Here is a 14,428-nt window from a genome sequence, read left to right as displayed (position 1 = left end):
TTTGATAGCCTTCCCGCAGCAATCGGCGCCGTGGGTTCGACCTTGTCGAACGTCGGCATATTGACGAGCGCGCTAGCCGACGAGCTAAGTGGCGCGATGTCAATTGATGGTCGCAGATATAAGACGCGACATGTGACCTACTACTTTAAGTGGATTCTTGGCCGGCGAGAAGTGTTTTTCCTAACGCTTTGTGTTCAGCGCTCATAAGCGCATGTGCCAATCACGTTGATTCTTGCGTGTGACGGTGCAGAGCCTGTGGGTGGAGAGGACGACCCTGACGCTGGTCCAGAGTCTTCCCGGCATCTCGCGCTGGTTCGAGGTGGATAAAAGAGAGCTGGTGAGCTTTCGCAACAACAACAACAAGAAGAAGAAGAAGAAGCGTGTTCTCATTCAGAGAACGGCCGTAATCCACTTTTGAGTTTGCAGGTTGCCATTTAGAGCACAGCCTCCGTATCGATCCGAGTCCTTGCATTGAACGGCGGTAATGGCCTCGGTCATGAGTTTGGACTTATTGGCTACATCTAATCGCCCCGGCCTCTATTGGATGCCGTGCTAAAAATTTAATTGTGTTGCTTTCATGACAAATGTCCAATATTTGAGACGGAGGTTTTTTTTTTTTTTCTCCCGTGAGGGCTTTTTTTCCCTCATCGAGGCGTGATTTGTTTTTTGTTTTTTTCTTTTACGGACCACCATTATAACGTATGTCTGTGCCGATATATACATATGCGCGTTTAAGAGCGTCTTGTGAAATTGCGGATTACAAAAGTAGTGATGACAGCTCGCTGGTGCAATAGCATATGAAATATGGCACTGGCAAAGCTCTATTAAAGAGGATTAAGGCATCGGTGTGACAAGGGAAGAAAAAAAATAGATGCGGCATGTGTGGAAGAAGGCTTTTTTTTCAAGCGCCATATTCAAGGGTGACCCAATACTAATTAGCTCTTGCAAATATTGCACTTCATCCTCTAAGCCACTATGCCTTTCATACACACAATAAATATAAAGATTACAAATTCGAAAGGTGATGAAAAGCATTTTATCGTCTTTCAGCACATTGTGTTGGTTTTGCGGCCCGCAAACGACACTGTTAACCGTACATGCAGGCAGTTGGCTTTTTAATTGAAACGACTTTAATCACTCTGTAATGTGCAACTGCACAGCACCGCATTTAAAAGTAAGCAGCCACTATTGCCCAATGCTTAAAGCACAAAATGTGCAAAAACCGGAGGCCGGGTTGAAAAACGCCTCTGCTTCCAGGACGTATTAGCAATTAGCCTGTGAGCATAAGGCGCAGTGAGCGCAAATTGAAAATTAGCAACGCGATCGCACATTAAAGACGCTCAAGTAATTGCTGACTTCAATTTGCTGAGTATAAGTAGTTGTTTGCCCCGAAAAGGCCACATTAAGGATATTGATGGCTTCCATCTCCTGCACCCAAGCGGCTCAAAAGGAGCTTTGGCTTGCATATCCTCCCGAGACCCAGCCTGTATATTTATGCCCGCCGTTTTGGACTTTTTGTCTCGGCGAGACAGCAACGGGTTGGGCTTGATATGTCTCCTAATGCGTCGACTTTTTCCATATGAATGAATTGTGGTCCCAGGTGGAGGTGAGCCCGCTGGAAAACGCCATCGAGGTGATCGAGAACAAGAACTTGCAGCTGCGCACGCTGATCACGCAGTGCCAGAGCCGGCAGATGCAAAACGTCAACCCCCTCACCATGTGCCTCAACGGGGTCATCGACGCCGCCGTCAACGGGGGGCTGGCCCGCTACCAGGAGGTATGGTCGCATGAATGGGAAGGTTTTTTTCAGTGTGACGCGTTGGATGAAAATTGGACAGCGCTGAAATATAGTCGTTTGCGTACCTCAATTGGGGGGAAAAACACTGGAGGATTTCTTACCTGTCTCGGGAAACGGTAATGAATCGCTAATTGCCTCAGCCCGAGAATATAGTTCTTCAAAAAGAAGCGCGCGCAAGGTGGAAGGGATGGATGGATGAGGCCTGAAGGGTAGACGGAGCGCCGGATGAATCCAGTGAAGAAAGAGCGTTTGCACTGCATCATCCTGCAGGGACCATTCATGGCTGGAGCCGCAGAGCGTCATCTTTTAACAAGGCGGAGGAAAAAGACCATCTCAAATGTTTTTTTCATCCTCCACGCCGCCAGTGGACTCGCTCACCGCGTCGCATAGCAACCGCCTTTTCCACAGAGGGGCGCATCGGCAGTCGAGCGTTTGCGGCCCGCGCGCCCGTGTTTACAGTGAGGGAAGTACTTTTATAATAAGCGGCATTTTCACCGGAGGTTCTTTTGCTGAGGGCAACTCAAATCAAGCCGAGCGCAGCCCGGGCCGCCCGTGCAAAAATATGCTTAATTTCCCAGCGTGATTGCGATTGACAGCTGTGGAGGGACGTTCCGCGACAAATTAAGGCAAAATTGTGGTTATTAATATTCAGATTTATTGCTTTAATTTGAGCCCGAGTCCCTTTTGGAAGGCGGCGGCGGAGGGGATGCTGTCGATTTATTTCACCCCCTCCCCATCCCCGCTCCATTTCTAATTGGACTTTTTGGAATGATCGACTGAGCCACTTACTTGCTCCCCGGAATTTCCATGAAACCTTGACGCCTATTGATTATTTTTTTTGCTGCTTTTTCATCTATTTACGTGATGCGGAATCTGGCTTTAATGAGTGACGTGTATGGCCGAATGAGTTTGAATCAAAAGCCCTGAGGCTTTTTCTTTTCATGTTTATTTTAAACCGCCATTTGTCTAATTCTGGTCCGTGAACTTGTTAATTTTAGAAAAAAAAAAAGGACTTTTGTTCTACACGTGAGTTGGGATGTTTGTTTCTTTGTCAGTGTGTTCTTAAAACTTTATTTTTGTGTCAGCCCGGTGGGAATTCAGGTAACAAGGCAAAGGAAGCAAAAAAAAAAAAAAAATCCCCCTGCTGTTCCATGTTTGTGCCTAACAGATGTTTTGTCTTCACACAGGCCTTTTTTGTGAAGGACTACATGATGAATCACCCCGAGGACGGAGAGAAGATCGGACGCCTGAGAGAACTCATGTTTGAACAGGTTGGTAACAGTAGATTAAAGCCACTCTACGGTCTTTTATTCTTTATTTATATAAGAAGTGTCCCGGTCTTCCTCTAACAAAACCGCTTGAAAAAGATGTAAACATTCTTTTCCCCCACGCGAGGCAACATTTATACAAGCAGTGAATGCTAACAAACGGTGGCGCAACACATATAGAGGGGCGATAATCTTAGTATCTTACTAAAATGATTATAATAAATCTGAATTTACATTTCTACCTTCCTTTTTCCTTCCTTGCCATTTGTAGTCGAGCAGCAAAAATAAAAGTAAACCTGAATGAAAAGTATTATTTTAAATTTAAAGACTTGTCGCCAATATGAGTCAGCACTGTTGACGTGCAAACAAACGGTGGCGCAACACATGTAGACAGCTAATATAACAGAGGCTTATAAAATCCAGAATTCAAATTCTGATTTTAATTCCTTTTTTGAATCCAAAGTATCATTTTCAAAATGTAGATTTGTCCGCCGGTATTAGTCTCACCCTCCTAAAAGCATCATGATATTTTTTCGATGTATTCAACCTGGAATTTTAAAATAGCCATCAATATACGCCAGTTTGCTTGGAAATGCATGTGTTTTCTGAATCTCCTCATTGAACAGTTCCTCAAAAATTGCGGTAACCCACGGGAGCTTGATGACAGCCAGTCGCATTCCGCGGGGGGCGATTTAAATCAAACCTTTCGCTTCGGCTGAAATTAATGAAAAGCAAACTATCATCAGAGTGACGCATTATTGTTTAAGCGCGGTGCAGAAGCGGCAAAAACACATTAAAAGCCACGTTGGCCGCGTTCCAAACAAAACAAAGCCAATGGCGTTGCTTGAACGGCGCCGCTTTGGATGTCTGACTGCTCTAATAAAGGTGCGAAAACAGGACACATCTGTTTGCGCCATGATGCGTGGCGGCATATGTTGAATATGAATATTGAAGCATAGGCGGGAGGCTGGCAAGGGCAAGAGACGTGTTTGAAGAACGGCCACGGGGGAGGACGGCTAGGTCGCGGGGAAAGGAAACAAACGAGGCAGGAAGGAGGGGAAAGGAAGCCGGCCGGCGCTCGCTACGCCACGATCCGCCGCGCGTCGTCGCGACCTCTTTGCGGGGAAAAAAAGTTGAACCAAGTTCTCGGAGGTGAACGGCCAAACGCCCGAGTGGCTCAAAGTTGCCCAGAAAGGGCCACGTTCCGCTTTGCCTTTCCTTTTCGCTCCCGATCCATCCGCAAAATGGCTGCCGTTTGTCTCGCAGGCGCATATTTTGGAATACGGCCTGGCTGTGCACGAGAAGGTTGTACCTCAGGACATGAGGCCTCTGCACAAGAAGCTGGTGGACCAGTTCCATTTGATGAAATCCAGTCTCGGAATACAGGTTGGTACTGCCTCCGGGTATACTGTACTTACCGTATTTTTTGGGGACTATAAAGCGCACCGGAGCATAAGCCTCACGGATAAAAATTGAACAGGAAATTGATTTTTGTCAGGTATAAGCCGCACTGGACTTTAAACCGCACGTTGTAACATCAGATATTCACTTGAAAGGTTTTTAAATCCTATTTTGTTTTTGTTTTTTCAACTGCAACATCAGCCTTCAACATAGACTGAACCCAAAATATTTTCAACGTAACATCGACACACTGGGATTGTTAGAATACTGCTCCAACACATATCGATGTGCCCGATCGGGTTTACGAGTGGAGAGTTTGATTGATTGATATTCAAAAATTTCAAAAAGAAAATGTAAAGTGTGGCTTTAATTTACATTATTTGTTTGTTTTTTTCCATTTTGAACGTATTTTTTTTCTCCCAAATCTCAGGAGTTTCCAGCTTATGTGCGCGCAAGTCCGGTGCACTTCACCAACGGAAGCCCACGCACATGCAGAAACTCTGTGCCCAGCATCATCAGCCCAGATGGCGGCAGAGGCGTCGCCAGACGAAGGTGACAAAACTCACACGAAAATGTGGCTTTAATAATGAAGTCTTTGCAACTTTTCCACCTCAAACGCCACTTTGTGGCTTCCTTGTTCAGCTTCAGACTCCACCTGAGTACGCGTCAGGCCGCGTAGGGCTCAACCGCCGAGTGTGTGAGCAGCAGTCAAATGTTGTGCGCGCGTGTTGATGTGTTCAGTGACCCTGCCACGCTGTCTCCCTGCGACATTCTGCCTCTGCAATTTGATCCCGGGGGGCAGCGGCGGCACAAAGGAAGCTCCTGCCCATGTTGCACGCGCCTCCTTCTTGACATTTGCCTTTTCAGCTCTTTCAGTTTCGAATTGCATATTTATTCTTTTTGCGTGAAGATTTCGAGCAAGTCTTGTGTTTCCTCTCTCAGAGAAAGCTGTCATTATCTCCCGAGCTGACATTTTCCTCTCATTTATGTCTGTTTGTCCTTCTCTTCCTCATCCCACATGCGGCCCACGCTGCACCCCGGTGAGTCTCAGAAATTGGCCGAATATGTTATGAAGATGCGCGAAGGCCTTTAGCTCTCGCAACAAAATGTTCTTTCCTCGCACTTTTTGACATGCGTATCCTTCCGCATCATCCAACCGATCGGCATCGTTCGTACAAAATCGTACAATCTTTCGATCTTCCTTTCAATGCCGTTCCTCATCGGCCGACATGATTCCAGTTTCGATCGTTATAGCCTCGATTTTTCGACAAAATTGCCCCAAAAATGTAATTGCAACATTTTTGCATTGGTCTAGTCTCCTCAGCTACCCAGCGGTGAACCGCTACTCCTCGTCTTCGCTGTCCTCTCAGGCGTCCAACGAGGTCAGCAACATCACCGGGCAGTCGGAGAGCTCGGATGAAGTCTTCAACATGCAGGTACTTGAAGGCATCACGCCGAGAATTCCCATCGACAGCTTCAGAAAGCAGAGCTTCAAAAAAACTCGAAATTGATCGTTGTTTGGCGTGACAGCAAACGGACTGATCCGAGGGAACGAGACAGCTGAAAAAATGTTCTTTGTTTTTGTGCTGGTTTGAAAAAAAAAAAAAAAAACTTGAACATTTAATAGGGGCTTTTTGACAGATGTTGCCATGGATGCGACTTCGCTGCAGCAATCGGAGGCTCACGTTGCACCATATTTTGTGTGGAGGCTGGATTTTAACTTTCATTTATAGGTTCTATAGCTTGTATAAATCTATGCTAAAAGTTCTCGGTCGCATTTTGTGACGATTTTTCTTAGCGGGGCCCGCCCGACGCGGTCTTGTCCTTGCGAGGCACGAGGCGAGGAGCTCGAGTGCCTTTCAGCGGCCGATAAAGCCTCTTGAGCCATTTTGACTTTGTACTTTTTTGGAGCACGCCAGGCGAGATGGCCTCGTTTGACGTTCCACTCATGAGAACACCGCTTTGACGGCTCACGGTAGCTTGTTTTTTTTGTTTTTGTTTTTTTTTTTCTTCCCTCAACCCGCCTACCAGCCCAGTCCGTCTACCTCCAGCCTGAGCTCCAACCACTCTGCCTCGCCCAACGTCACCAGCTCAGCGCCCTCCAGTGCTCGAGGTGAGAATCGCGTCAAGTGTGCTGGCAGGCGCGAGCAAATGCAATTTCATGTGGTGACGGGAACCGCATCGTTTTCTTTACAAACTAAGAGCAAATGAATCGGAACATGAAGCAACTTGTACCTAAAGTTGGTTATAGTGACTCCTTTATCCCTTTATTATTTTATATGCATGCAAATTGCCTTTAGTGATGCTCATTTCTGACATTTCTTAATTGGAACATCAAGCAACTAATAGCTAAAATAAATCGTGACTCCTGTGCAGTACGCTGTTTTTTTGTGTTTTATTTTTAAGAGCTTTTCACTGGTTTCGGACTTCTTGGCTGAAAAAATCAGGGTGTTTATCATTGGAAAAAAGGTTGAGAACCTGCGATTATTGTTATCGAATTTGCATGCGCTTGTAAGGACTTTAAAAGAATTGCTTTTCGAGACGAGGCTGCCTTAGCTGATTTGTTGTTTGCCTTTCAAGCCACGGGTGGGAAACCAGACGCTTTCAAACGTTGATGTCATTCCGACTGTTCCGAGGTAGACGGCTCAGGCTGCACGTAGCGCTTTAACTACGGCGGGGAAGTTGGAGAATGAGAAGTTAGAAAGTGAAAAATGCAAGGAATACAAATTGAAAGCAAGCAGAAGAGGACGACTCCAAGCTAAACCTTTCGGATCCCGTCGCGGCCTTTGCCGGATATCTTAAGTTCTTCCCTCGCCCCGACTGTTATCGCACTATATTTCTGCCCGGCCCAAATCATAAAAAGAGAGAATATGCGGTGACGTTTCTAGACACGTATACGCTTCACTTTGGTGAGCGGCTGGCGAAGGGCCACTCCCCTGCCGCGCTCTGCGTGTTCCCGCTCTGACTCGTGGCCGCCCGCCGCAGGTTCGCCGCAGATGGCCGAGAAACACAAGCACTCCAGAGAGAACGCCTGCCTGTCGCCGAGAGAGAGGCCCGTCAGCGCCATCTTTCCCAATCCTCTGGACCCCGCGCAGGTTAACCCAAACATTGCATTACATGTTACTGTGTAGGTTATACGAGTATCGATTAGCACGGAATAGCAAAAAAACCCACATCCCGAGATCCCTCTCCTTATGAAATTTATCATTTCACGACGTCGTTTTTTTTGTAAGCAAAGGTGCTTTTTACATGTAAATAGCCTAATGCAAAATAAACCTTTTAAATATTATTAATGCATCAAAGTGTAACAAATACATGATAGAATCACATCAGCGCATAATAATCATGGTAGCACAAGGTAGCCCCCAAAGATCACATGAGTAGCGCGCAGGCCTGTTCTGCAAATAGCTTACAAGGGATGGAAAATTGATGATTTTCTTTGAATATTATAAAAAAATACATGTATTACATTTACATTACATATTGCACTTGATTTACATGTTAACTAAAGCTGTTTCCCTAATGTTATTGTGAAAAATCATTAGCATGATTGGCGATAGCGTTAGCGTACTGTGATGTCCTCTGATTGGCTTATCGTTATTTCACATGCATATGCACTACTATATACATGAATCATAATTATACTGTATTCAATAGCAAGTTCAGATCTCGCGTGCATTTGTTTATTCCGTCGCATTTAGGCAAGCCTTCACCAACGGCTATTGAAAAGTGTCAGCGAGCAATCGAAGCCTTTAGAAAGAATATTGCGCCGGCTTTTTTTTTCACCGAAGGCCATCCCGCTCGCACTCCAGTCTCGGTGGCGGACTTCATTTAAAGGAGAAAAACAACGGAACGAATATACGTTTGCTTCTGAAGGCCGTTCCACTCCCCCGCACTTCTCATGTGTAGTTGCGGGATAAAAAAAAAAAAAAACTGCAAGGCCACCATGTTATTGCGATTAGCTACAAATGGAATATAAACCAGCAGATTAGTAGCCGACTCGTTTCGACGCCGTACGTTTTTCGCACACTTTTGGGGCGTTTATCTGACGCTTTTTCTCCCGTGTTTGTTCGCAGAGGGCTATTCCTCACCAAATAGGTGACACCACTTTACCCCGCAGCGACCCCAACCTCTCAGCGCCAGACAAAGGTAACGAGCGATACTTGACTGACGGAAAGGCGCTTCTTATGAAGCTAGCGCCGTTTCTCGGAAAGATCCTCCAGAGTGTTTAATTAATAGCTCCCTGACTGTATCAAGCACGTCACAGCTATTGTGTCTGAAGCCAGATATGTAATTAGAGTGGGCGTTTGCGTGAGTCATACACTCTCAGAGTGATGTGTGCGGAATTCATAAATATATCGATGCCAATCCAACGGTGTAACCCTCGGTTTTCCTTTTTTTTTTAGCCCAGCAGAAATGTGTTTTCTAAGGCGAAAAAAATGCAAATTTCTGCATAGGTTTCACCAAATTAGCTCTTTTAGGGATGCGCACATGGTGAAACCTGTTTTCGGTCATTTTTAGCCTCTGAGTGTTTTCTTTAATGCTATTTGTTTGAAATGTCTTGCTCAAATGGCCCGAATATTTATTTATTTTGATTCTACCCATGCACTTGACTTTAATGTTCCGTCGGTAAACGTTCGCTCATCCTCAGCACGGTCATTGTGTTTGTGCATGCGATGCATCCTCCATCTTGTTGTCACGGCGCCGTTGTGATTGTGATGTCTCCGTCAAAAGTGCGAGCCACGCCTAGTAGCTGGAGCCTCGACAGCGTCAAAGAAGGCGTGCCGTCCTTTTCTGACCCTGTTGCCAAGCTGCTATGCCCTCCCATCCCTCCCAGGCCACCGTATGCAGGTATCCCATCCCATATGCAATGACTGTCACTACATTTGTGCCAGTTTTACTAACCAAAATGACCGCCACCCCCATGCGGGTTTATTATATCAGAGAAGCGTCCTTTTGAGCCGTTATTTACTTATTTGGCCCGGCAGTGTGATAAACAGATGCTTGAGGTTTTATTTTATTTCTTTTTTTTTTTTTTTCGCCCTTGTCGCAAAAGGCGACGGCAGCTGTTGTACGTCTAAAAAGCATTTAAGGCCGCCCCAAGGACCCGCACGACACGGGCGAGCGTTTGATTCATTCACGCCGGGAGCCACGGGGCCGTCTCGGAGCCGCATGTGTGGATGTTTGCATGAGTCACGGCGCGGCACAAAACATTTGAATTTGCCCTCCGTTTCAACCGCTCTTGCTTCTCGCCAACGCAGGCTCTTCGGTGAAAAGCATGAGGTCGCAGTCTCCCGTTCTCATGTCCAGGTCGCCGCAAAAGGTTGGTTCTTTTTCTTCTGATCTGGTTTTTACGATGCTTTGCCGTCTTTGAGTGGTCGCGGAAGAGTGTAATAGAAAAATAACCCCAAAGCCCCTAAAAAAGGCTGCAAAAATCCATGAATGTCATTTTTCACCCGTATACTTCTGAACGATTCTAGTTATGAACTTTACATGCTCCGAATGATCCAAAAGTGTATCCTATTGCTCCTGTGGACAAGTAGTTTACTAGATGTCCTATAAAGCTTTAGGAAGCGTAAATACATGTCTTAATGAGGCTAAGCGCTTTTTCCCTTCCGCTCTGTCATCTTTGTGTCCTCGTCACAAGTGACAGCGAGAAGCGTGGCGCTTTTGTCGCAGGTGATGGCTCGCAGCCAGTAGAAGAATCTCTCCGCAAGTGTCAGTGGTGCGCTGTCAATCACAGCTGAGCGTATGTGCGCGTGTCTTTTTGCGCGCGGCCTGCTGACATAGCTCCTCACCATGCATGGAGGGTTCCACCCCAAGTCCAGCACCCTGAGACAATACGCTAAGCGGAAAGAGGGAGGCTGAGGACTAGAGAGCGTCAAGGCCACGGTCCAGGATCAAACATCGAACATACAAGACTTTATCAGCAAGATGGCTTTGAAAAATCAACTGCTGGTTTTGTATATATGTGCATTTGTCCGAGCGATGTTTGGAAAAGACAACAAATTGACAAGACCGCATGTCCAGCCAAATAAAGATAGAAAGACAAGAAGCAAGTAATGAGGTTTTTTCAAGGATTGTAAATTAGCAGACAGCAGCGAGCGGCGTCTAAACGAGACGAAGACGAATAGTAACGAGACGCGCCGGTAAATGGGCGACTGCCTGTAGTCAATTCGGCGCGGAGCCGCAGGAGAAGAGAACCGATGTTTATCCGAGGTTGTTTTATTTTTGTGTCCCAGGCCGGCGTCCCGCCGTTCACCCCGTCGCCGACCGAGTGCCACTCCGCCGGCCTGGTCTCCAACTCGCCGGCGCTCTCGGGCAGCTACAGCAGCGGCATCTCCTCGCTCAGCCGCTGCAGCGTGTCGGAGGCCTCGGGCACCGAGCTGCCCGGCGGGGAGCCGCACGCCGCCCCGCCGACCACGCCCGCCCCCGACGAGCCCGTCCGGCGCGAGAACAAGACGCCGCCGCCTTACAGCGTCTACGAGAGGAACAACCCCCGGCGGCCCGTTCCGCTGCCCCACAGCCTGTCCATCCCCCCGCAGACCGACCCCCCCGCCCTGCCCCCCAAACCTCACCAGCTGCGCACGGGCAGCATGAAGCTGGACGCCACCTCGGACCCTCGCGTCCCCAGGCCCAGGCCTCTTCCCCGGAAGGTGTCCCAGCTATGAACCTGGCGCCAAGAAACACACTGGCATTATTTGCACTTTTCTACCGGGCACGCTTTTCAACTCATCCCCCCCCTCCAATAAAAGACAGGCCGTTTTTAAAAACTGAACTTGGTTTTTATATAGCTTGTGTTTACACTTACAGCAACGGTTTTGATAGGTGCCATCATTTCATATATATGTATATTGGTATCTACTGTATGAGGATTGTTTTCGCCTTAAGTATTGGGAACCGTGAATCTTGCAGTTTTGTTTTTTTCTTTTGGAACAATTGTACATTTGTACACTGTATGGCTAAAAGGGTGCACTTTGACCGGATCGGCCGTCAAACTGGTCCCGGATGGCCGGAACCCTTCATATTTTCCACTTTTTTTTCTCTTCCCGAAACGCGGGATTCAAACGATCAGCGGCGTTGAAATGCCCGTCGGCGTTTTTACCAGTAGCTTGAAAATGCTCCCGATCATTTGAATCGGGCGCGTTTGAGAGCGAAGCGTCGAAAACATGCAGGAGACCGGCCCTCCAAGACTGGACTTTGACAACTAGGGATTCAAGACAAAGATCGCTATCGTCATATCCGTATGGTAGGAGAAAGATCTATTTTCTCACTCTCTTTTTTCCAATCAGCTTTGCACTTTTCAATGAAGACTCAAACAGGAAGTTGGACCAAACACGGAGGCAAATCTTGGCATTTTTGCATACTTTCCAGCCTGAATCTGTCCTTGACCATACTGCATGAGCTTAAAGGGGCGGGGTGCAAGTATTGTGCCAAAGTATAATGCACAACGGAACACTTTTTCCCCCCTCCATCTCAAGTAGTGCCAAGAAGCCAAGGAAATGCTCATCTCAGCAAATAGATGACTTTAAACGCTCTAATCTACTGATCATATGTAACTTTAAGCACAATTCTATCATGCTGTCATTAAGACGACAAGTACTGTTATGTTTTCTCCATTGGACAAAGTCAAAATGACGTGTCAAGTTTAGAAGTTGTAGACTGCACGAAGAAAATGACGTATTGTGAAGATCTGTGCCCGGTCCGTTCCCAAAACCGTAGAGGACGCTCAGCATCGAGTATTCCTCAATCATGAGTCCGGCGATGCAGTTTTTGGAAAATGAGTTGGGAGGGGATTAGCTTTAGTATGTCTCATTTTTGTAGTTGTTTTATGAGTTGTTGTGTATTTTTTTTACGTTAATTATTCCCATTAATCAGTTCTCGAGATCCTGTAAATGATGTGATGAGATTAATGTAAGTAAGCAAAAAATGTGTATGGCTTTTTATGTAAATACTGTGTTTTTAACAAAATGTAGTTATAACAATTTACAGCTTTGAATGTAATGTTGAAGCGGCAAATGATTACTATTATTATAAATGTGCAAACTTTTATGGGTTTTGTGAGTGTAGAAAAATAAAAGGTCATGCTTTAATGACGCCTAACACTTTTACAAGTTCAATAAAATGGCCACTCAATGTTGCTAGCTGTGTTATTAGATTTTGAATTCAAATTGAAAAATAAAAACAAAACTGGGAAGCTATTTGGAAAAAGTGAGTCGCGGTTTTTAGCCTTGTTAAATTCTTTTTGTTCAGTTTTTAATGTTTTTGTGCAATTATTTGGTTAATAATTACTAAAAAGACTTTTTATATGTAGATTTCTCCGAAATTTGGCACATTTATGGTTCATCTGATAGATGTGGTTGTGGTGAAAACGACGGTTTAAATACCCCCTTCCATTTAGTAACAAACAACTGCCCGTTTCTGAGCATGTACCGTAATTATTTTCTGCAGCATCCGGGGGGAGACGGTCCAATCGGATCCATTTCTGAGGAACGACGCCGAAGGCCCCAAGAAAAGGACAGCAGGTAATATTTACAGCATTGCTTTGCTATGAGGCGCGATCCCATTAATAGTATGTAAATATTACGAGCCTCGCAAAAGTGCTGTAGCTGCACACACGCATTCAGCATTTTTCTCATTCATTACATTCAGCGTGAGGTTTTTTATACAGACACTAAACATCCTCCATTTAGAGCATTCACGGCTAATGATACAGAATTATCAGAGGTGCGGCGGGTATTAATGCTGTGGTGCCCGGGGTGAATTTGGGAGAACGCACAGCCGCCAAGAAACCCAAGGTGTTTGTCTCGTTCCGCAAATCTCTCCGGGGAGAATGGAAAAACGTCTTATCTGACTTCTCCACTGGCGGCGGCTCGCTCTGTTGTCTCCTTGTAGATTATTGGAGGGATTTTTTTGCCCGCACCTGCCAGCTTCAAACGCCGGCGCTTGTTTTCAACGGCGACGCCGGCGAAGTTTAATTTTTCCGCTGCCACCGGTTCTCAGAGGGGCCGTCGCTTCATGCCCAAACGGGAGAGATGACAAGCTTTGAAAGCAGATCAAGACAGGAAACGGCAGCGGGGAAATGGCGTTTTGCGGACGGGATGTCTTCCATGACAGAAATGTGAATGGAATTTCGTTTTTCGTAGTTTGGCGAGATTTAATTCCTTTTTAGCGCGGATTTGTTAGCTCTAATTTGTTTTTGAAATTTAGAATCACTTAATTTATCCCTTTTTGAATGAAAAACGCTCTAAATCTTACACAGTGTCCCTTTAATCTTGGAGAATCCAAGAACCCTTCGAACAAAATATCATTAGAAACTGATTCAGTCGGTTCTCCAGGGTTAAAATAGAGTAGAGTGCCGATGTAAATTAGCAGTTTATGATTGATCTGCGGAATTTGACAAATCTCCAGTTCGGCCTTTTGAAATTCAGTTTTAATCCTAAAAAAAGCAGATCGGGCAAACCGGAGACCTTTACCGCCCGTCGGCAAGAACACCGACGAGGCGTAGACGACGCCTTATTCGCCAATTACAATTTCCAAGGAAAAAAATGAGATGAAAAGTTCAAGCCTGAACGCGTCTTGTTCGGTATCGGTTCCCAGCCGGGTTTATCCGCAGGCAATCGGGCTCCATCGGAAGCTTGGCGAGAGTAGGGTGGCGGCGTGCGAGGGGACGGGGGGGGGGCAGTCGGGGAGGGTGTCGCGGCATAGCGCGTCAGGGCCGCGGCCCCGTCCATCTGTCTCCATCAATGAAGTTGGGGCGTGCGTTGGCTGGAGCCCACGGGGCCCGCTAAGCGCCAGCTGCTAGCTGCCTTTTACGCCGATTCCCAGCGAGCGGGACATATTTACAGTAAAACTAGACCGGGGCGTCTCTCGCCGCTTTTTCACCTGCTCTCACTGAATAAAACAAAACAAAGGCCTCACGATCACGCATTAGTATTAGTCGATATCTTCCTGGAGTGAG

General features: G+C 46.4%; 1 protein-coding gene across 2 annotated transcripts in view; it reads left to right on the top strand.

Annotated features, from left to right (window-relative positions):
• dock4b (dedicator of cytokinesis 4b) overlaps positions 1-12,607 on the top strand; it is a 56,177-nt gene extending 43,570 nt beyond the window's left edge. For both annotated transcript variants that reach the window (XM_088406325.1, XM_088406323.1), the window contains 12 exons: positions 251-337; positions 1,601-1,777; positions 2,986-3,069; positions 4,333-4,452; positions 4,898-5,019; positions 5,783-5,903; positions 6,499-6,580; positions 7,453-7,562; positions 8,544-8,616; positions 9,202-9,318; positions 9,729-9,790; positions 10,710-12,607. In XM_088406325.1, the coding sequence (XP_088262451.1) occupies positions 251-337; positions 1,601-1,777; positions 2,986-3,069; positions 4,333-4,452; positions 4,898-5,019; positions 5,783-5,903; positions 6,499-6,580; positions 7,453-7,562; positions 8,544-8,616; positions 9,202-9,318; positions 9,729-9,790; positions 10,710-11,138 (1,584 nt within the window). In that variant the 3' untranslated portion in view covers positions 11,139-12,607. The remainder of the gene's footprint in view (positions 1-250; positions 338-1,600; positions 1,778-2,985; positions 3,070-4,332; positions 4,453-4,897; positions 5,020-5,782; positions 5,904-6,498; positions 6,581-7,452; positions 7,563-8,543; positions 8,617-9,201; positions 9,319-9,728; positions 9,791-10,709) is intronic.
• The last annotated feature ends 1,821 nt before the right edge of the window (positions 12,608-14,428 follow it).

Source organism: Hippichthys cyanospilos, chromosome 22 (assembly GCF_059441005.1).
Source record: "Hippichthys cyanospilos isolate Australia breed blue-spotted pipefish chromosome 22, RoL_Hcya_1.0, whole genome shotgun sequence".
NCBI classification, from domain to species: Eukaryota; Metazoa; Chordata; class Actinopteri; order Syngnathiformes; family Syngnathidae; genus Hippichthys; species Hippichthys cyanospilos.
Note: the sequence above shows the minus strand (reverse complement) of the source record. Positions and strands in the feature narration are given on the sequence as shown.